Source organism: Desmodus rotundus, chromosome X (genome assembly GCF_022682495.2).
Source record: "Desmodus rotundus isolate HL8 chromosome X, HLdesRot8A.1, whole genome shotgun sequence".
Classification (NCBI taxonomy): domain Eukaryota; kingdom Metazoa; phylum Chordata; class Mammalia; order Chiroptera; family Phyllostomidae; genus Desmodus; species Desmodus rotundus.
Genome location: NC_071400.1, coordinates 1,718,479 through 1,741,948, shown reverse-complemented (window position 1 = coordinate 1,741,948; position 23,470 = coordinate 1,718,479). Strand labels below are relative to the sequence as shown.

General features: G+C 35.1%; 1 protein-coding gene across 1 annotated transcript in view; it reads right to left on the bottom strand.

The window, feature by feature from the left end:
• Positions 1-23,470, bottom strand: part of BRWD3 (bromodomain and WD repeat domain containing 3) — a 94,047-nt gene that overhangs the window by 34,814 nt on the left and 35,763 nt on the right. The window contains exons 9-19 of the mRNA XM_024574975.3: positions 18,194-18,294; positions 17,608-17,678; positions 16,357-16,457; positions 14,894-14,934; positions 12,238-12,342; positions 10,951-11,104; positions 7,203-7,337; positions 6,058-6,186; positions 4,904-5,129; positions 3,088-3,255; positions 1,512-1,692 (exon numbers count right to left, since the gene is read on the bottom strand). Of these exons, the coding sequence (XP_024430743.2) occupies positions 1,512-1,692; positions 3,088-3,255; positions 4,904-5,129; positions 6,058-6,186; positions 7,203-7,337; positions 10,951-11,104; positions 12,238-12,342; positions 14,894-14,934; positions 16,357-16,457; positions 17,608-17,678; positions 18,194-18,294 (1,412 nt within the window). The remainder of the gene's footprint in view (positions 1-1,511; positions 1,693-3,087; positions 3,256-4,903; positions 5,130-6,057; positions 6,187-7,202; positions 7,338-10,950; positions 11,105-12,237; positions 12,343-14,893; positions 14,935-16,356; positions 16,458-17,607; positions 17,679-18,193; positions 18,295-23,470) is intronic.

Sequence of the window (23,470 nt, the reverse complement as noted above, 5' to 3'; positions counted from 1 at the left end):
ACGCCCTATTTCTCCTTCCACCAGGCCTATTAACCTCTAATCTACTTTATGTATCTATGAATTTGCATATTCTACATATTTCATGTACGTTTAATCACGTTACTTGTCCTTTTTTGTTCGGCTTATTTCAGTTTAGCATAATGTTTTCAAGGCTGTAGCAGGTATCAGAACTACATTCCCTTTTATGCTGAATAATATTCCACTGAATGTCTACTATTACATTTTACTTATTCATCCATCTGTTGATAGACACTTACGTTATTTCTACCATTCAGCTATTATGAATAAATGCTGCAATGAACACTGGCACGTGGTATCTATTTGAGTCCTTGCTTTCAATTCCAGTTTTAACGTTTTGAGTAAAGAATTATTTCAAATTACTCTATTGTCAGAGGGTAGCATTTAGTTCATAAATTAGCTATGTGTTCTTTTTTCTTATTATTGCTAAAGGAAGAAAAGGCAAAGGCAATTTACTTTACTACGTGTAAGCTGAGCTGCTAAAAGGGTTGTTTAAGGAGATAACAGGATTAAAATAAATTTATATGTGTTCTATGAAACGTCCTTTATCTTTTATTAATCTATTTCCAGTTGCTGTGGATTATCTGGAGTTGATATTATAGCAAATGTGAGGGTTTACATAAAAGATAGGGATTCTTTTTCATTTGTTATGCAGATTGGTGCAGCCACTGTGGAAAACAGTATGGAGTTTCCTTAGAAAGTAAAAATGGAACTGCCCTATGACCCAGCAATTCCAATACTGGAAATACATCCGAAGAAACCTGAAACACTAATTCAAAAGAATATATGCACCCCTATGTTCATGGCAGCCTTATTTACAATCGTCAAGATATGGAAGCAGCCCAAGTGCCCATCAGTAGATGAGTGGATAAAACAACTATGGGACATTTACACAATGGAATACTACAAAGCCAGAAAAAGAAGAAAATTTTACCCTGTGCATGGATGGACTTGGAGAACATTATGCTAAGTGAAATAAGCCAGTCAGAGAAAGACAAGTACCATATGATTTCACTTACATGAGGAATCTAACAAACATAAAAGATAGCGATTCTAAGTTTGAAATGTATCCTAACAAAATCCTTTCATTTTCCAAGTAAATCTACTTAAATGACATTTATAAACATCCCCTAAGCACTAGGGTCTACCACACAGCTATACTGTACTCCAAAATTGCTCCAATATCAAGTTGATTGCCTTCTCGGAATCACTGCTGAATTTTAAATCCATATAACACTGATATATTTAATCACAAATGGCCTCATGTTTTTAATTAGCAGAAATTGTATTTTTATCTTCTAACCGAGACTATAAACTCTGGAAGACAAAGATCATGATTTTCATTTTTCAGTATTTCACACGAAGCTAAGTGGAAAAACTAATGCATAATTTGGTTGCATTTAAAAAATAGTTATTAGGCTAACAGAACATTTTTATTTACCTATAAATGAAAGCTCTCAAGTTTCTTAATGAATGTTACCTTAACGACTCACCTACTAAGCCCCTGATTGAGTTCATTTACCACCACTCTCCTGCTCCATGCCATGAGGTCGCGTTCAGTGGCCATCTGGCTCCGAAGAGCATTGTTATGCATTTGCCGGACACCTTCAATTTGACCACTACGTCGGAGTCCAATATTTGGAGAAGATATGTCCATATTTGGACTTCTCAGAGCTAAAACAAAAACAAAGAGAGCACTTTCTGAGCCAAGGCACCAAACTTTTCTTGATCAGAGGTCTAAACACAATAGGAGATTCATAGTACTGCTGGACGACATTCCCACCTGTTTGTTCTGCGTTTTCTTACCCCCTTTGTGGTTTTTACAGTGTTGTGAGTGAAGCAGGCACTCAATAAATGTCTATAAAGTTTCTACAGCCCTTTCAATTTTTTTCCAAGCACTTTTACATCTCTCATCGACTAAATTCTCAGTAAATACAAAAAGTGTATTTAACATGACTTAGTAGATTCACAAATGTATATTAGTACTAGCTCTGAAAGCAGCTTTTCAATCTAAATTCTATCTTTATTTAGACCATCAAAAGGATGCTGCATAAAGCCTCAATAAGGTTTTCAAAAATAGTGAGAAAAAGTATAAACTGAAAAATTTTAACCATCAAAATTTCATTTTCAAAATTGATAGCAGTAAAAAAAAAAAGGGAAAAGGTAATAAACATTTTACTTTTCTTTTTAATCCCCTAGAAAGGTCCCTGGCTAGATTATTTTTCTTTTATTTGCAAATAAACCAAAAATGGAAAATGAAATAGTCGATTGTTAAAACAAACATCAGAAAAAACTCAAAACAAATCAACATTGGAAATAGTTGGGGTCCCTTTGACTAATGCCATTTTAAATCTATTCAAAGAAACCTAGTACAACAGTTCAATCTTCTTAGTTGCAGTTACCCATGGTCAACCATGGTCCAAAAATATTAAATGGAAAATTCCAGAAATAAATAATTCAACGTATCCATGCTGTATATGTTCCCCACCAATTAGTCAGTGACCGAGTTATCAGATCAGTTATCAGAGAGAGAGATCACAATCATGTAACTTTTTATGGTATATTGTTACAATTATTTATTTTATTATTAGTTATTGTTATTAATCTCTTACTGTGCTAAGTTTATAAATTAAACTTTATCATAGGTATATTTGTACAGGAAAAAAACCCCAGTATATATAGGGTTTGGTACTATCTGCAGTTCCAGGCATCCCCCAGGGATCTTGCAACCTATGCCGTGCAGATGGTGGGGGGTGGGGAAGGGAGGACTACTGTACATTAAAAGAAACCACCCGTATTTCTTAAAAGACACTAAGTCATTTGAGCCATAAGTGATGATGAGATTATGGCACTGTGGTATATGTGTTAGCACAACTGTAAATTAATAAAAATATTGGTTTTCTGCAACTAGAAATATATTTAAAAAATTAGTAACTATCATCTGACACAAAAAAACCCCAATCCTCCCCTAAATGCCCAAAATGTTGTTTTTATTTACAAACATGAAATGTTTCTTACATGTAATTGAAACGCATTTATCATACCTTTTACAAATACATGTCTACTTACCACCATTAGCAGAATATGATCTATTAACTGGAAAATGTGGAACATCTCCTTCATTGATTAGTCTCAGATCTTGTTCTCTCTGGAGCTCCCTGATTATTCCATCAAGAATGCTCTCATCTTGGTCATTAGTTTGTTGCCCAATTACCTGTTCTACCACCTCACCATCACCTTAATGAGACCAAAGATATAAGGCTATTAAGTTACTTACATTTTAGTATACCCTAAAGAGAATAAACTTAATAAATATCTAGATAATTAAAAACTGGATTAAAATGAAAATACAGCATGTATCAAACAAAATACTTTTAAAAGAACTTTAAAAGATGTTGGTACATCAGCTTAACCAATATCCCCAATTAGATATTATCATTAAGGCTTCCACATGTTAAAGAATAATTAGTAAATTATTAATTTAAAAATGAATTCTCTCCACAGAGTATTCTAAGCTAAAAGTTGGGAATAGAGATTTGAGTAAAGTTGAAACAAGTTCAAACACAGATACCTAAAATAGTTTGCATCTTTCTTCAGTGAGAATTTCCTTTTTGAAAGAAATCAAATTATGGTCTTTCAAGTGTTATCTCTTTTGGAATACCTCAGCGCATTGACAGTGGAGAAATTATTCTTATGATACACTGAAATTTAATGACTACTTCTGAATAAAAACTTCATTTCTATGATCTTTTTCTTTTTTAACTATATCTTATGCCTGTTCTTTTCATTTTAGCCTCTAGTCGAATGGTATCCAATAGAGTAGGCAAGTGATTGGTCTTACATGACATCAAGTGTGATGAATTACAGATTTTTAAAATTCAGATGTTTTCAGTTTTTTCTCCTACTTAATATTCGTGCTCCCCTCTCCTTGTTTAACAAATAGCATTTTCATCAAAGTAATCATTAACACATGGTAAAACCATTTCATTGTTTTATAAATCTTTATAAGATCATAAAAGGATGTGCAACATATCACTCTTATAAAGGTCAATGCAAGCCTAAATTCCCTAGTAAGGAATCATTTGCAAGTCATAAACTCACTAGCTCATACCTGGAAGAAAACCTACATGTAATGAACATATGAAGGCACTGTGCTGTGGAGGGTGGGGTGAAAGAGGCAGTATACATAAGGAAAATATGCTAACCAGAAGAGTTGCTTTGATAGAGAAAAGTCTATTTCAATGTCTTATTCTACTATCCTCCCATTATACATCGCCACTGTTCCAATATCCTCCAAGACTGAGTGTTATTGAAGCACTTACAATCCCCCTCCTCAACACTCGATAATTGTTTGCCTTTCACACATGACAATAGGTAGTCACTTCCCAGCTCATGGTTTTGAAATTTACTCTTCTTAGGTCCATTACCTATGGACTCTCAAATTAAAATACCAATACTCTGAGAAGCAGAATTTCATCTATTGTAAAAGCTTTTTTAAAAAAATTTTTATTGTTATTCAATTACAGTTGTATGCCTTTTCTCCCTATTGTAAAAGCTCGATACATTAAAGTTAGCACATGTACCCATTACTAGAAGTTAATACGATAAACAACATGATCATTCGTATGTTCAGGGCACTAAGAAAGCAGGGCATTCTCTCCTTCAGCATATTCTTGTTAGTCCTAATCCATTTAACTGTGTCCAGGTGAGATAAGCAATGTAAAAGTACTCTGGTAAGGTAAAATGTACTACATAACAGAAATTCATAGAGGTAAAATATATTATAATCTGCCACAGAGTTTCACAGGGGGCATATATCAGAGAGAACAGCAGCAAGTATAACATTTTGCAAAATGTTTTAAATTTAATTTTGGAGATAACATACCATTAGCCACATATCCCAGCTGTGGTATAAGTTGTTCATCTTTACAATTTTCCCGTCCTGGTACTAGCCTTTGGAATTTTGTAGGATGAGGATTTCCATCAACATCCACCAAGAATGGGGGAGGCATGAGGTGAGGAGCTTGTTGAGTTTGTTCATCTAATACATAGTTGTTGGCATCACGGATAAGTGGTCGATAATCCGTGTGGAAGAACATCTGATCTGGAATCTATGACAGATGTTTAACATTTGTGTGCACAGGGAATTTATAGATAAGCACATATCTTTATTCCTCAGCACCTGCATTTTTCAAATCAGGTAATTTATGCCTTCTCTAATATTCCTATTGCTCTATGTTTCCTCTAGGTAGAAGGGAATCACCTAGATTATAATGACATCTTTTCTCCACAAAACCCTACAACCTGTATTACTTTCTGCCCCTGTATCATATTTCTCCAATTAGGATAAGAAGTAAAGCAACAGAATAGATAAAATTAGGTATTTTTATTTAAGTTGCAAAAATCATATAAATGTTTATAACTACTTTTCTTACCATTTTAATCAAATAAGGATAGATGGAGTATAATATCAATGGTGAGGCAGGTAAATACCAACTGCCTAAAGACACTCAAAGGTGATACAAGTATTGAGCTGAACTCAGTGATTCTGAATTCTTTCGACTCCAAGTTTCTAAAAGCTATTGCAAATTCACAGGTAATAAAATATAAGGAACTGATGAAATCAGTTTCCAAAGTATTTTAACAATATCGACAATAGGTAAAGTAGCCAAACAAGAAAATAAATATTCAATCACCAGCTGTTTATTCCCAATTTATGATAAACAGAGGATGAAATCTGGTTAAGTTGTCCTATTATAGCTGAAACGTAGTACAGAGAATATGTCCTAAGTAGAACAATTTTCTAATAAATTTTTATATCTACATCACCCTATATATGTGTGTGTGTACACACACACACACATAAATCACTATTAAGTCTTATGTTCTGGTAGTAATGAAAATTTTTACCAAGAAAGGTGACTTTGTTAGTTTACATCTGTTAACACACAACAAGACTTATTAACTGAAGACTTCAAAAAAATTTATAAGAGATACAATCCAAAATTGAATTGTACAACAAAAATTAAACACACTAACCTTTTCATAGTATTTACTGCATCCAAACCCAAAAAGCAGCAAATGCCCGTGAGAATCTGTACAGGCAAAATGGTTTCCATCTGGTGAAAATTTACAATCAAACACTGCACCATGGCCTTGGCCTTCAATCTGAAATTCAGAGGAGTCATTTTAAGTCATCTTAAGAGGTAATTGTCAAATAGTAAGTGAGCAATAGCTTCTGTTTGCTAATATCTTAAATTCTTGATGCATTAACATTCTGTGAGCCAGAACCTTAATGAAACAGTAAGCTCTAAAAGAAAGTAGGGAGAATAAGAATGCAATGATTGGTATCAAAAATTACTAGCAATGTCGTATTTCAAAAAGTACTGAGTGACTAAGGAGACTAAAAAAGATCTAAACCCAAACAAACTGACAAAGCTGCTATCTCAGCAAAGTCAAAATATTATCTTCACATCTTAAATTGTAATGTAATTAAGCCTTAAAATAACCATCCTAAAATTAAAGTACACAAATCAATTTTATTAACAAAAACCAGAGGGTATTATCAATGCTCTGGATCTGTACACAAAGCCTACAGAAAGGAGCTCCACAGCCAACAATTTAGAAATGTGTAGTCACAACTGTTCTCCAGAGAGGGGCGCTGAATACGGACAACATAAGTAGTCCCGTCACCACAGGAAGGTGTTGCACTGGGAGAAGAGAGCTCACCAGATTTTCACGTGATTTGTATGAAATATACATGAAGATTATTCATATTCCACTCCCATGTTTGCCAAACAACTCCCTGATTACCAACTAAGCCACATGGGTTTCACTAGAGGCAGGTAAAATACAGTCAACTGGTCTGATTCATAAATTAGGATTATACTTTAAACATTAACACTTTTGTGAGTTTGGCTAGGGTTAGTTCCAAAACCTTATAAAATCTGAGTTTCTAGTTTAGGGCTGGAGACCAGAATTTGGAAAATGCTAACACCATGATAACAGTCACCCTGAAAGGTGTAATTCTCTACTGGCCTTACCCTCAGGTCGAGACATTTTTGATACTGTGTGGATTTAAACACAAATCACAAGAGGTTCCTCGGCACTGAGTATACTTTCATTACCAAGCTGTCATGAAAGAGAAGCCTGTTTTAATATGAACAAAGCACAATTTTTCTTACCATGTTAAAATAATTCCGAATCTTGGTCCCTCGGTCAAGGTCCCAAATAAAAATGTTCCCATCGTGGCCCGCTGAAAGTATGATCCTTTGATCAAATGGATGTGCTTCCAAAACAAATACTTCATCATCATGTCCCTGTGATAAAAATCAGTATTAAATGTGAAAAGCAAACCTAAGTATCTACTTTATTTGGTCAAAAGATCTCGGGAGTGTGCTATCAATTCTATTCAGATTAATTCAGGCACGCCAATTGAACAGCATTTACTACTGAGGCGGCCAAAAGGTCTGTTTAGGTTTTTTTTCTGTAAAATAAAAGACACATTTTTTCATTTTCACCAATAACTTTACTGATTTGGATATTTTGAGTATGTTGGCTACATGGTAGAATGTTGATTATTCTCAATTCATGCCTTGATTTAATTGCTATCAACTTCAACTGGTCTACCTAACCGTGGAGCATTGTCCAGTGAGAAACATCCTATGCCTTAGGATTGGGCATAGTCGCTAGATCACGGGATATAAAACCTAGTCAAATTCAGTAATGTGTTAAGATTTATTTATTAAGTATACCTCTACTTCTACCACCACCACACAAATCCAAATTATATCACGGCCCACCCTACCCTTGACTCCTACAGTATACTCAAAGTCATTCTTATCTCCATTCCGATCTACTCTCTCTACTCTGTCACTAGAATTATATGATATTTTAAATTAAATTTATTGGGGTGACATTGGTTAATAGGATCACATAGGTTTCAAGTGTGCATTTCTAATTCACATGTCATTCCTTTGCTTTTAAACTCTTTAATGATTCCCTCCCTATTAGTCTTAGGGTAGATCTCACAAGGCCTGGAAATGTCCAGACCCCGTCCACTTCTCCAGTCCTGTCTGGTGACACTCCGTTTCCGCTTTCCATGCTCTAGCCCAAAACTGGCTTTCAACTCCCCTCTACCTCAGGACATTTGTGCATGCTTTCCCCTATTTCTGAAAGGACTTTCCAATCTCTTCACATATGTATTGTAACTAATCAAACATTTATTAATCACCTACCATGTTGAGAAAGAGTATAAATAAGAAAATATCAGGTAGTGATAAACACTGTGATGAAAACAAAGCAAGATGAAGCTACTCTAGATTGCTTGATCAAGGAAGGCCTTGTCAAAAAGGTGACATTTAGGCTGAGACATGAGTAATTTCTTCCTACCTTTCAAATCTTTTATTTCTAGAGAGAGAGGTAGGGATAAAAAGAGGGAGAGAAACACTGATGTGTGAAAGGAACATCGATCAGTTGCCTCTCACACGCTCCAAACTGGGGACCTGGCCCGCAACCCAGGCGTGTGCCCTGACTGGGAATCAAATCAGTGACCTTTCAGTTTGCAGGCCAGCACTCAATCCACTGAGCCATATCAGCAACGACAAATCTTAACTCAAACTTCATTTCCTGAAGAAACTTTCTCTGACCTTCCCAGACAAGGTTTTGTCACCCTATTAGAAACTTCCATATTATTTTCCACTTTTATTTCTCAGCATTTATTTGATTACATTTTTTTTCTCCTAATAGTCTTTAAACCCATTTATTCCTAACATCTAACTCAGTGGCTGGCACACAAGAGATGCTCAAGAAGTATTTGCTGAATGGAAGAACTTTACACCCCACTAAGACCCTGATACAGAAATTGTTAACACAGAAAATATAAGTTCTTTACCAAAACTAAGTAAATTTGACTGTTATAATAACTGAAAGTAGTGTGTTCTAAAATTTCTTCAATAAAATTCACTGAAAACAGATGACCTATAAGTCAGTGCATAGGAAGAATGCAACTAAACAGAACTCTAAATTAAAGTACTTATTAAGACAGAATTTTACATGGATTCATAAAACCAATGAATACAACATGGCCTTTGATGTTATGGTTTTTAGAGATATAGTCTTGTACTGTCTAATAATATAGCTGCTAGCCACATATAGTTAGTAAGCATTTGAAATGTGGCTAGTCTGAATTGAGATATTCTTTAAGTGTAAAGCACACACTAGGATTTCAAAGGTTTAGTGTGAAAAAAGAATGCAAATATTTCATTAATAATTTTACATTAATTACATGTTGAAATGCTATTATTTTGGATACATTGGGTTGAATAAAATATATTACTAAAATGAGCCCTGGTTGGTGTGGCTCAGTGGATTGAGTACCAGTTTCCAAACCAAAGGGTCACCAGTTTGATTCCCAGTCCGGGCACATGCCTGGGTTGTAGGCCAGGTCCCCAGTAGGGGGCATGCAAGAGGAAACACACATTGATGTTTCTCTCCTTCTTTCTCCCTCCCTTCTCCTCTCTCTAAAAATCAATAAGTAAAATGTTTAAAAAATAAAAATAATTTCAATTGTTGCACTTTTCAAATTGTGGCTACTAGAAAAATTAATATTACATATATGGCTCATTTTATACAAGCATTACTATTAGAGTGTGCTGACATAGACAAACATTTCCTAATAAAGAATCGAACAAAAAATAAAGGATTTTCCACACATATTAATAGGAACTTACTTTAGGGAATAGGGAAAGCCAGAGTGAGGTCAGCATTGGTTTCCACATAAAAGGAAGAATCTAAAATTCCACTGAACACAGTGTTAGGTTTTTATTTAGGAAAAGAGGATTTGGGAGTTATATGAAAGATAAACTGGAAACGCACCCAAAATTAAACAAATCTGTAGACTTCAGAGATCTTAGATAAGATTATCTCACAAAGGAGTCAAATAAGGATCTGAACCAGAGAACACTGCAAAGAGTACTGAGTCTTGAGAATTGGTTTCTAGTCCCCATCACTTACTACTGTATTAACCAGCGATTCTCAACCCCTTTCATCTCGTGGCACACATAAACCAATGACTAAAATTCTGCAGTACACCAAAAGTATATTTTTTGCCAATCTGACAAAAAATAGGCATAATTTTGATTCATTCGTATCAGATGGCTTATTGTTGTGTTGGCTGTTGTCATTTTTTACTTGACAATCTAAGGGAAAAGAGGTCAGTGCCCCTGACTAAATAGTCAGGACTTGCGTGTTTTACACATTCTTGCGCCACCACAGTGAGCCGCAGCACAATGGTTGAAAACTGCCGTTATACACCACAGGGCGATCGCTTGCCCTTCTGCTTGCAGTATTGCACTTGTGCATCAATTATTGAATTTAACTTGAAGTCAGCCTGTACCATGATAAACTGACAAGCATAACCCAAACCCATGGAATTGCAGTTATTAATCCTATCAACTTTTCACACCACAAATATTGTAGCCCTTTACTATGGCAAATACATCCTTTTAGAAAGAGGAAAGGACACTTTTTCTCCTACTTCTTACTCATACCTCTATTTCTTGCATAAACTAACCCATGAAGGTAGAACATACAAGATATCCTTGTCAAAATAAAGTTAGTTCTACCCCTAAAAGAATAACAACAAAAAGTCCTGACTCATGCTAACAATAAAATAATTTATGTACCCTTGACTGCATATAATAATATAACAGATAACTAAATACTAGACCTGGAAAATATCTTGAAAATTTTCCTAACTGCTTTTAGCTGCTATCCCATGTGTCATCTTTGCAACTATGTCAGCAGAGGTACCTCAAATAATTACTTACCCAATGGATAGTAAGTCATAGAAAGTAAACTGGAACTTAAATTTCCTGTCTTCTAGAATGTCCTTTTAGACCATTTTAATTATTCTAAAAATATAGTACTTACGGATAAAGTGTGAAGAAGTTGCCCTGTGACTGAGTTCCACACTTTCAAAAGGAAGTTGTTCACTGCAGTAATAATTGTGGTGTCATAGCGATCCCAGGCTACCATAGTCACCTTCAGTTTAGTGACCTTATCTTCTCCAGATGGCAGGTTATTCCTAAACAAAATATTTGCAATATTCGTGCACTGTAAATTTTTAACAGAAGTGCAACTGAAATAGTAAATTATGTCAATAATCCCTCCAGGAGCATGAAAATTTCTGGAAATGAAAATCCTAAACTATACTTTAAGTACTAAAGAAATAAAATAATAAAAATACCTACACAGAGCAATACCAATAGCTTATTTTAGGCAGGAAAACAGGACATAATATGGCAAAATTAAAAGTTACACAAGAACAACAAAAATGCAAAACCATAAAGAAATCTACGAAGACCTTGAAAAATAAAATGCAAGATTATTTGGCTACCAGAAATATGAAGAAAACATATACTGGATACTTTATTCCTATACACACTAACTTTTGTAAAATTAAATAGGTCTTATAAAAGGGCAGTAAGAGATTCAGCAACTTTTAATTTAATCAAACATAACCCAGTTTCTGGCTGTAACTACAAACTCAGTTCTATATTGTTATTAATGGAAAGATAATTAATTTCAGGGTCATACAACAAAGAGATAATTATTTATGTTCAATCAACAGTGCAGATGAGGAAACCAATGGCAAGTGTACTTATAATGTTGAGTAGGAATGCTAACGATGAGAAACATTATAAAGGTACCCTTGGTAAGTTAGAGGGATAAACATATGATGACATATAATAGGGAAACCTCAAAATACAAAGTAGTGTGAGTGTGTGTGTATAAATATATACACATATATTTATATACAGGTAATTATATATATTATATACACACATATGATATATTATAATTATATATAATATGTACATGTAAATATATGTGTATATATTTATACACACACACACACGACATACAGAAAAACTAAGGCAGCGAATGACTCTGTGGACACTTGCAGAGCACAGCGACCACAGGGTCCAGAACTTTAAGTGAGTCAGCAACGTTCACATCACCCAGTATGTCAATCAACAGCAAAAGGTAATTTACTCAGAAATGGAGCACAGATGCAAATTTCACACATACCAATTAACTCTGAACTATTTACTTATCTAAAAAGATATTTTATTTTCATTATTAAGTATAACTCAATAATGTAAAATACTATACCTTCTGAGAGCCACCACTGAAACATCTAACGCCCACTCTTACCCAGTCATTTTTGTAGCCATATCTAGCACTATGCTCTTCCACTCCTGTTGCTGATACTGCCAGATTCTCGCTGTTCCATCTCTGCTTCCACTAACAAATCTTAAACTGAAAAGAAACAATAAAAATATCCTTATTACTTTCCTCCAAAGAGGAAATCACTATTTTTGCTAATCATAAAAGTAATACTTTCATCCACATATGCTACTGGGAAGAACAGAAATGGTGTATTTTAGAAAACAGTTTGGCAATTCTTCAAAAAGATAAACAGAGTTACCTCCTGACTTAGCAATTCTACTCCCAGGTATGTATCCAAAGGAAATTAAAACCTAAGTCCACACAAAAAACTGATACACAAATATTCATGGCATTATTCGTAACAGGCCCAAAAGTGGTAACAACCCAAATGTCCACACCAAATGATAAATAGATAAATTGTGGCATATCCACACAATCAAATATTATTCATCAATAAAAATGAATGAAATAATAATACATGTCACTACATTAATGAATATTGAAAATAATGATGCTAAGTGAAAGGAAGTCACAAAAGATCTCACTTATATGAAATATCCAGAAGGGAAAAATCTACAGAGACAAAAATTGAATAATGGTTGCCTGGATTTGAGGATAAGGATATAAAAAGATTGGAAATTGAGAGCTAAAAGGTATGTCATTTCTTTTGGAGATGTTGTAAATGTTCTAAAATTGATTGTGGTGAATGCTGCATGACTCTATAAATATACTAAAAACACCGAATTTTATGTTATATGGATTTTATCTCAATAAAACTGTTATAAAAATACATTCATTCACCAATAATTCTATCATTTTTCATACTTCTCTAGTCTTTGAGAACTTAATTAAAGACATACATATATATTTATGTATGCCCCCACAGGAGATAGAACTATACTATACGTAATGTTTTATGTTTTTCCCTGACTTAACTGTATTTTAGATATATTTCTATGGGGACAAATAAAAGTACCATCATTTTTAATAAGTGTTCAACTATATGGATATATCAAAGTATATTTAAACCACACCTTAATGATGAATATTTATACTATTTTCAGTCTTCACCATCATAAATAATGTGATGAACTTCAATATACATCTTTGTACAACTTTATATATATCTTTGCTGAGTCAAAGGGGTAGACATATTTTTAAAGTTTTTAAAACATACTGCCAAATTAGTTCCCTGAAAATTTTTAAACAATTTATAATCTCATCAAAAATTGTAGGAGAATATCCATTTTTCCTAAACCCATGGCAATATTGGATGTCATCATTCTTCCTTACCTTGTCATTCTGAAAGCAAAAAATTGTTACTGCTATTCTAAATTGCATTTCTCTATTAATTAGTAAAATTGTACATCTTTTGATATGCTTATAGACCACATAACCAATTAAGATGATTTCTCCTTTAAGAAAAAAAGGCAAGAATTAAAAATATTCAGATTCTTCTAACATGAAAAAGTAGTAGTTAGACAAATCTTCAAGTGTATAACTAAATATATTGCAATAAACCAACCTTAAAAATCATTTGAATATTTTTTCATTGCTAGTATAGATGCCATTCTTTGTAAACCATCATTATTTACTCTTGCACTTAAAAAAGGTGAACAAGTATCATAGTAGTCACCTACTGTCCAAAAATATTTAAATGTAAAACATGGTCACCTACACAAAGTCCTTAAAGAAGTATATGGATACAAATTATGCTAAGTGGTTACATTTTTAAGTCTATTCTAGGCCAATTTTTAGTCCAAGGAAGATTATCAGAGGATGCAAATTCCTGTATATAATTTCTGAGTTTTACAGACATAGAAAATATGTATCATATGAATAGCAGATAAAATTAATGATACAGCTGTTTAGCAGGTGGCAAGGAAGCTAAAATCTGGAGCAGTCAGGAAAGGTATCTAATAGAGCATGAAAACCTTAAAAGAAAGAGAAGACTTAGAGAAGAGACAGGAGGAAGAGAGAAAATAGAGGTAAGGAGGGTGGAATGGAGAGGGCAGATGTAAGAGGGAAAAGGAGTGAAGGGGAGGTATATGATGATATTTCTGGGTAAGAATAGTGAGGTGAAGTATAAGCAAAAGAATGGATGAGAAAATATATAACAAGAACAATGGTTAAATCAATGAGGGTAGATCCAGAGGATTTATATGGGAATAGTAGATGAATTAAGAATGTAGGTCTAAGTCAAGCTGTAGAGAGTTCTGAAGGTCAGGCTAAAACATTTGAATTCCACTGTATAAACCAAGAAGTAACATTAAAAATCTCTAAACAGACTAATGCTGATCTGGCAGAAATGGATAGGATGTGTTTAGAAGGGAGAAGAAAACTGACAGTAATGAGTCAAATAATGGAATCCTGACTATGGCAAGTGATAACAGAAATGGGGAAAGCAAAATAAACAAAAAAGAAATCATTCCGAAAGAAAGAACTAATAGCCTATCATCACTACTACTTGAATAGGAATTTAGAAGAGATGGGGTAAGGATGTTATCAAAGATAGACAAGAGCATTCAGCCTAAGTGACTGGACCGAAATAAGGTAGCTAGAGAAGAGGTAGCTGCTTCTGAGGGAACAGAGATAAAATATGTCAAACATCTGTTTACACCGATATGTACTATATAGTTACCTGTCGCCATTGTTACAGAACTGAACGGCAACAACTTTGTCCTAAGACATAAAACAGATTTTTATTAGAATTCATTTGTAAAATGAATAAAGCACTCTTCCCCTCAATTTCACATGCAAAAGCATCATGGTGTAGATTTTTTAATGCTTCAATCTTCTGAAAGAACTCAAATTGTCTTCAAAAAATTAATAAAGGCTGAAACAATATATTAACTAAGGAGGAAGGCTTAATCAGCAGTACTTTGAGACAAACCAGACATAAGCAAACCTGTTTCTAAACCATAATCTCAAGAGACAGATAGTTCTGATGAGGTATTAGTTTATTATGCTTCTCATAATAAGACATTACACTAATCTAATACCACCTTAAAAATAACTGATTTAGTAGTAGTTGAATGAAATTTCCCACTGAACTGTTTTTTAAATTTCAGAAAACAAATCAGTCATTACCTATTTCTTACATGTTTCATTTAATTATTTTACAATGGAGTTGCCTGACAGTCTTTAGATATTTTACTTTAGATTCTGTTAGTTGAATCGTCTTTTTAATATAATGTGTATTGTACTGATGAGAAAATTAAAATATAAGCCAAAATATGCATTTTCTTTCTCTTTATTCTTTGATAATAAAGCTAAAATGTACCCTCAAATGCTGTACATTTTCAAAAACCATTATTCTAATGTAATTTTTAGAAAGAAACTGAGATAGTAAATATTTTTGTATTTAATTATTTTTCATTTTTAAAAATTATTAAAATGTCTTTCTTTTTTTTTTTTTGTAAGGATAAAATGTCTTTCTATGTTCAGAGGTGTCTGTGACTCACACTGTTCCATGGCTTCACTGTAGTATTTATCTGACAGATTCTGGATTCTCACTACCAGTTGCAATAATTGGTTTTAGATGTTCTGAAAGGACATCTTATTTCCAGTGACTAACCGCCACCGATTTCAACAGGGAATGTTTTAAGTTTTCTGACTTCTTATGTTAGCTGGGCCCCCTGCAGAAACATTTCCTCTTATTTCCCCTCTTGAATCTTTCCCACTCATTTACTATCTCCTTCTAGCATTCTGAAAACAATCATATTAAGATCAACAAGTTAAATCAACTGAAAAGAATTTTTCCTAAGACATATTTAATGTATTTTAGTAAGTACATAGACATTAAAGTAACAAACAGTTTATATGATTAATGAAATACAGCAGGTGCAGAGGATTTTCATAAATTATCACTGTAATACATGTATTTTTCTTTTTCCATGCAGTCAAATAGAAATTATCTTAAATATTATAGCCATACTAAATCCAAAATTCCACTTATCTTCATTACTAAAGAGACATCCTACCATACAGGTTTCAGTTCCAATGTATATTAATTAGGGTACAGACCAGAAAAGGAAGAAAACCAACATTGCATGGCTGTTAAAAAAAGAAAGCAGATAGTTAAGTTTTTCATTTTTTTCTTACCGTGTGTGACTCTAATTCAGCAATTTTCTCAGGAGTCTCAGAACCCAAATAATATATTCTAATCACATGGTCAGTGCTCCCTGTTGTAATGAACATACCACCTGGAGAATTAAAAAGCAAACACTGTACCATTGAACTTAAAAATCCCTGATTGCTTTCTCAGCTATATGCTAACTTCCATTAACAAGAAGCCTTCAAGAAACACATGGTTGTCTTCTAATGGTTACAGATGAAGTTACACTTTAGAGAAAATTAAGTAAAATTCAAGAAAAACAAGAGAAATATTTAAAATACAGCTATATTTTTAACCCAGTAAAAATCTACCAACTATACACTAAATGCAGGACTTTGGAACATAAACATTAAAGGTCACGGCTTCGAAGAATTCTTTACATTAATTGTAAAACCATAACGTTCCAAATTATTTGTAAAATGACCTATATTTACAATTCTCTTGATAGTGCAGTGGCTACAGTGGTGTTGAGTGCAGACTCAAACACTTGGGATGATGAAAACATTCTGGATATAGATGGTGGCGGTCATGTGTACAAAATAATGTGAATATACTTAATACCACAGAAATGTACACTTTAAAATGGTTGTTGAAATAGTAAATTTCTGCCCTGGCTGGTGTGGGTCAGTGGATTGAGCGAACCCAAGAGTCGCAGGTTTGATTCCCAGTCTAGGGCACATGCCTGGGTTGCAGACCAAGTCCCCAGTAGGGGGCACGCGAGAGGCAACCACACATTGATGTTTCTCTCCCTCTCTCCCTCCCTCCCTTCCCCTAAGAATAAATAAATAAAATCTTTTTTAAAAGCAATTACAAAAAATAGTAAATTTCATATTATAATTTACCACAATGAAAAAAGGGTTAACTAGCGTGCAATTCGTAGAAGTAGGAAAGCACTGTTTACAATGTAAAAACGTCCCCTATATGCAGCTACAGTACATATTTTCTGAACACTCAGGGCAGGATTTCAGTATTGAATTGGGGGGGAAAGGTTTTGTTTTTACCAACTAAATTCTGCATCATATAAAAACATATTACTTATAAATAAGAAAAAACCTCTAAAGCTATCATATGTTAAGAGTCCATAAAGGTCTGTGTATTGTAAAATATGGTTCACATTTTTGGTGTGATTCCATTAACACTCAAACATATGCACTGTTCCACAAAATTGAAAAATATATCTTTTATAACTGGGTCATTTAGCATTTGGGGTACTCCAAACATTCAATTTTCACACATACCAGAACTGAAAGATGAACATGATATCTGAACTCCAGGTCTGGATCTCTCAGTAAATTTAACTGGGCGATCTCTAAGAGAAAACAAAGATGTTTTTACTTTTTATCATGTTTCTTTAATATGCAAGAATCTTAGCACACCGGATAGACAGACTTAGAATCTTAGCACACCGGATAGACAGACTTAGAACCAATATTATTGAAACCATAAAACTGAGTCAGTAAGTACTAATCTCATAATTCAAGTTAAAAATGCATTTAGCCTTATAATTTATATCAGTATTATTATTATTATAGCTTTACAAACAAATTACCATGTTACTTACTACTACCATTACAAGTTCAAAGTCTTCTTACCAGAAAAAGAAATCAAACAAATATGACTCATTACCATAATTTTGTATATAAATTAGTCTCTTCAATATTGGATTTATAAAAATTTTATTCTAAAATCTCTAATATCCACTTGAAGTAGGTATGAATAAGTATGCATACTTAAATACAGAGACTACTAATTATCTTGCAAAGCAATAAAGAAAATGAATGTACGTGACTTTTCACAAAATTTCTCACCCAATTGTAAACTTACCTGAACTTCATTGTTTTTACGTGCCATTGCCAGAAACAGATTGTTCCATCAGCACCAGTAGAAGTGAGGTATCTGGTTGTGCCTTTAGTTGATGGACAAAACTAAAAAATAAAAAATTCAATTAGAGTTTTTATGTTCAAAGTTAATTTAAACACAGCATGTTCTAAATTTATAATCACTTTAACAAACATACTTTTAAGCAAATTGACTTAATGATTTCAGTTTCAAGAAATTATTTAAATATCCTAAATTAATGAACACCATATAAAAAATATCCCCCAAAAATGGGAGAAAAAAAGTCAGTCACTGAATTTAGGATAAAATATTTTAGTGATAAAAGTAATTATTTTAAATTATTCAACATCACTCTTTAAGCTTATTACTTCAATACTTTTAATGGGAGAAAAAACTCACAAAGTCATTACTAGTCAAACCATTACAAATCTGCTAAATATATGCTTATATAGCAATAAATATGGAATTTTTCCTTCCATATGAATAGAGCATCAGAAATAAATCTATAATCAATTATTAGGTAGCTAACATCTAAGTATTTGAGTTTTAATTATTTTGCTTTAAACTGTAACTTCCATGAAGGACAATATCAATTTTGTCCTTTTTAAATTAAAATAATTTGTTTGTTTTTTTAATTTCTTAAATATGCCTATCAATTTTCAGAGAGAGGAAGGGGAGAGAGAGAGACATCAATGTTAGACAGAAACATAGACTGGTTGCCTCCCATATGCGCCCTGACTGGGAATTAAAACCCCCACCTTTTGGTATATGGGACAACGCTCCAACCAACTGAGCCACACCAGCCACAGCCATTTCCATTTGTTTTAATGGAAAATGTAAACTAGGTCAAATCTCTGTTCTTATCATATATCATATATTTAAGTTGCCAATTTAAAGGATGACTTGTACCCTAGACAGACCCATGAATGAAGGACCTTTATCATGTAGGATTCTCAAACTCTAAGTCTCAGTATTTTACCTGTCCTCAGGGGGAAAAAATCACCAAGGGAAGAGCTACTGGGCTCATAATGTGGATAATACACCACAATGTTAATATAGAGTTAAGTGGCAAAGAATAAATAAAGCATGTAGAATGCATGCTAAATGGTGATCACCAATATGGACAAAAGTGAATCTAAGGGAAGATTCAGAGTGCTGGTTGGGGGACAATTTACAATTTTATAGTCATAAGGTGGTCAAAGAGAAGGTCTCTCTAAGAAAGTGACATTTGCACAAATTGCTTAGAATTTGAGGGAACAAGCCATGTGAAGATCCAAGGAAGACTATCCCAGAGCCATTAAAGAGTACAACAAAGGCAGGAGTATAGCTAGAGTGGTCTAAAAAAGCAGAGACTGTAGCAGCTAAAGTGGAATGAAAAGAGGAAACAAGTGTAAGGAGGTGAATAGGTCAGGCAGCAAGGGGCTGAGAATATAAGTAAGGTCTGTGGATCACTATAAACACTTTCGCTTTGCACTTTCAGTCCAGATGTCAGCATGGGTAAACGCAATACTCACATTTTCCCACAACCACATCAAAATTACAATTAAACTACAGAAAAACCACCATTCAGAGCCACCTGAAATCTACCCAAACAGAAACCCTACAACTAAGGATATAAAGAAGAAGCCACATGAGACTGATAGGAGGAGGGGCGGAAACAGAGAATGGGCTGGTCCTACCCCCACGTGTGGCAGATAAAAATCGGGAGGGATATCTCAACCTTGGAGGTCCCCCTGAGGAGTGAGGGATCCCAGCCCCACCCAGCCCAGGATTCCAGTGCCAGGAAGAGAAGTCCCCATAAGTTCTGGCTGTAGAAATGAACTCATGGATGGAGACAACAGTATGGTGATTATCAGAGAGACAGAAGGGTGGGGGAGGTGGAGAAGGGGAAAGAGGGGATAAATGGTGACAGAAAGAAGACTTGACATGGGGTGGTGAACACACAATACAATATAGAGATGATATATTATAGAATTGTACACTTGAAACCTATATAAACTTTATTAACCAATGTCACCCCAATAAATTCAATAAATATTAAAAAGTTAAAACAAACAAACACCAGCGGGGATTGTGGCTGAGTGAGATGGAGGCTTCTGGAATCCAAGGCACTTCCTCTTAAAGAGCCCACACATGCACTTACTCAGTCTCACTCCCTCTGAGCTCCAGCACCAGGGCAGTAGGTCAAAAGGCATCAGAGACACATGGGGAAGAAATGAAGTGTCTGGCATCAAGGCGAGAGCCCAGGACAGATTTCTCCCAGAGAGAAGTGCTGTCAGAGGCCACTGTTTCTTCAAAGAGCCCTCCTTTCCTCACAGAGCTGGCAGGCAGGGCCATATCTGAGTCTCAATCAACGAGGATCATACTGTTCACCCTACCATGGTGATTCCCTGAGACACTGACCCACCCAACTTGCCACCCCACCCAAGCTGTTTCCAGTAGCTTTTCCATACAAATGGCCTCTCTTGGTCCAGCAGCATCTGGCCTTGTTATTCCCAGTACCTCTCACTAAGTGGCCCCAGACCCCAAACTAGCAGCAGCTGGCCTTGGTCCACAGCTTGGGCTCTCCTACATACCTCCAAGCCCAGAACAAATACCATCCATCTACAGATCACTCTGTAGTTCATACCAAGAGGCCTGGGGAAGAACACAGGCAGTGGCTGACCTTGGCCTGCACCTCTGAAAAGGCCAAAGAGCCACCACACCCAGTGGACAACTTCAGACCACATCAAAGCACCACTGAACCACCTCCATAGCAACACACTTAAGGGGTAGGCTCGGGGGGCACCAGAGCCCTGCTCTGTGGGGTGGAATCCTGCACAGCTGATCCTCCACAGTGATAACAGCCACTCCTTGCAGCCAATAGGACTGAGGGCAAATCCCACTCATTGATGTGTCCACAGCAATTGAGGCTCAACAACAACAGGGTGGTGTACACAGCCCACATGGTGAGGTTTGGGGGTGTACCTGGAGTGCCCAGCTTGGGTGAATGAGGAGGCTGTGCCACTGGACCCTATCCGACAGCTATTACATAAAGCCACTCTACCAAGTCCAGGAGAGAAAGCAGCTCTACCTAATACATAGAAACAAACCATAGGGAGGCTGCCAATATGAGGAGACAAAGAAATATGGCCCAAATGAAAGAACAGAACAAAATTTTACAAAAAGAGCTAAGTGAAATGGAGAGAAGCAATCTATCAGATGCAGACTTCAAAACACTGGTTTTAAGGATGCTCAAGGAACTTAGTAAGGACCTCAGCAGCATAAAAAGATCCAGTCAGCAACAAAGGATACACTAATTGAAATAAAGAACAATTTACAGGGCCCTGGCTGGTGTAGCTCAGTGGACTGAGTGTGGGCTGCAAACAAAAGAAAGGGTCGCTGGTTCAATTCCTAGTCAGGGCACATGCCTGGGTTGTGGGCCAGGTCCCCAGTAGGGGGTGTGTGAGAAGCAACCACACATTGATATTTCTCTCCCTCTCTTTTGCCTCTCTCTAAAAATAAATAAATAAAATCTTTAGAAAAAAAAAACAATTTACAGGGAATCAACAGTAGAGAAGATAAAGTCAAGAATCAAATCAACAATCTGAAGCAAAAAAAAACAACCAATCAGAACAAGAAGAAAAAAGAATACAAAAAAAAAAAAAACCACACAACAAAAAACCAAGGACAGTGTAAGGAGCCTCTGGGACAACTTCAAGCATACCAACATTTACATCATGGGGATGCCAGAAGGAGAAGAGAGTGAGCAGCAGATCAAAAACCTATTAAAAAATAATGATGGAAAACTTCCCGAACTTCGTGAAGGAAATAGACATGTAAGTCCAGGAGGTGCAGAGTCTCAAACAAGGTAAACCCAAAGAAACCCATACCAAGACACATCATAATTAAAATGCAAAAGTTTAAAGACAAGGAAAGAATCTTAAAAACATCAAGAGAAGGGACTGGCAAGAAATATTCAAAGTGATGAAAAGCAAGGAAATACAACCAAGATTACTCTACCCAGGAAAGCTATCATTTAGAATTGAATGACAGATAAAGAACTTCCAGACAAGAAAAAGCTAAAGGAGTTCAACACCACCTAAACCAGTATGAGATGAAAGGTTAAAAGGACTTCATTAACAAGAGCAGAAAATAGAAAGATAAAAAATATGAACAATAAAATGGCAATGAGTATGTATCTATCAACAACTGAAATCTAAAAAAGAACAAACAAGCAGAACAGAAACAGATTCATAGATACAGAGAACAGACTGATGGTTACCAGATAGGAAGGGGGGTTGAGGGGACTGGGTGAAACAGGCGAAGGGACTGAGAAGTACAGATTGGCAGTTCCAGAGCAGTCACGGGGATGTAAAGCACAGCGTAGGGAATGTCGTCCGTAATGTTCTAATAACTATGTTTGGTGTCAGATGGATACGAGATTTTTCAGGATGACCAGTTAGTAAGTTATATAATGTCTAATCACTAGGTCATATAACTGAAAGTAATATAATATTGTATGTCAAGTGTAATTGAAAAATAAAAAAATGGGAGGTGGGAGGGGATAATGGGGGGGAAGGGGGAAGGGTTTTCAGGAACAACTATAAAGGACACATGGACAAAACCAAGGGGGGTGGGATCAGGGGAGGGAGGTGGGGATGGCTAGGGTGGGGGGAAATGCAGACAACTGTACTTGAATAATAATAATAAAAAGTTAATAAAATGGAACAGGAAAAAGCAAAATAAATGATTTTTAAAAAGACTTGGGCTTTAACTTTGAGTTTAGAAGCTATTGAGGGTTGTGAGGGCCAATGACATGATTTAACTACCACTTTAAAATCACTCAGTCTGTTATCCAGAGGCTAGACTGGGGTGGGAAAAATGGAAGGGGAGAATGAAGAACAGTTAGAAGTCTATTTCGACAATCTAGTCATAGATAATTGAAATAGAATTGTGTGATATAGGTCATGAGAATTTGTCAGATTCTAGACATATTCCGAGGGCAGATCCAACATGATTTGCTAAGAAGTTAGATATAGAATATAAGAGGATGAAAACTGTCTGGGATGAGTATTTTGAACAATTGGAAGGATTAAAATGCCATTCGTCTGGATGTGGAAAGCTTTGGGAGGAGCAGATCTGAGGAAGGAAGACTTTGAGGTAGATATTCATGGGATGATGCCAGGTGGGTAGTTAAATATACAAGTATGGAGCTAAAAGGTAGGTCCCAAGATAGAAATATAAGTATGAGCTACATAGGTCAACAGAAGAAATTCAAAG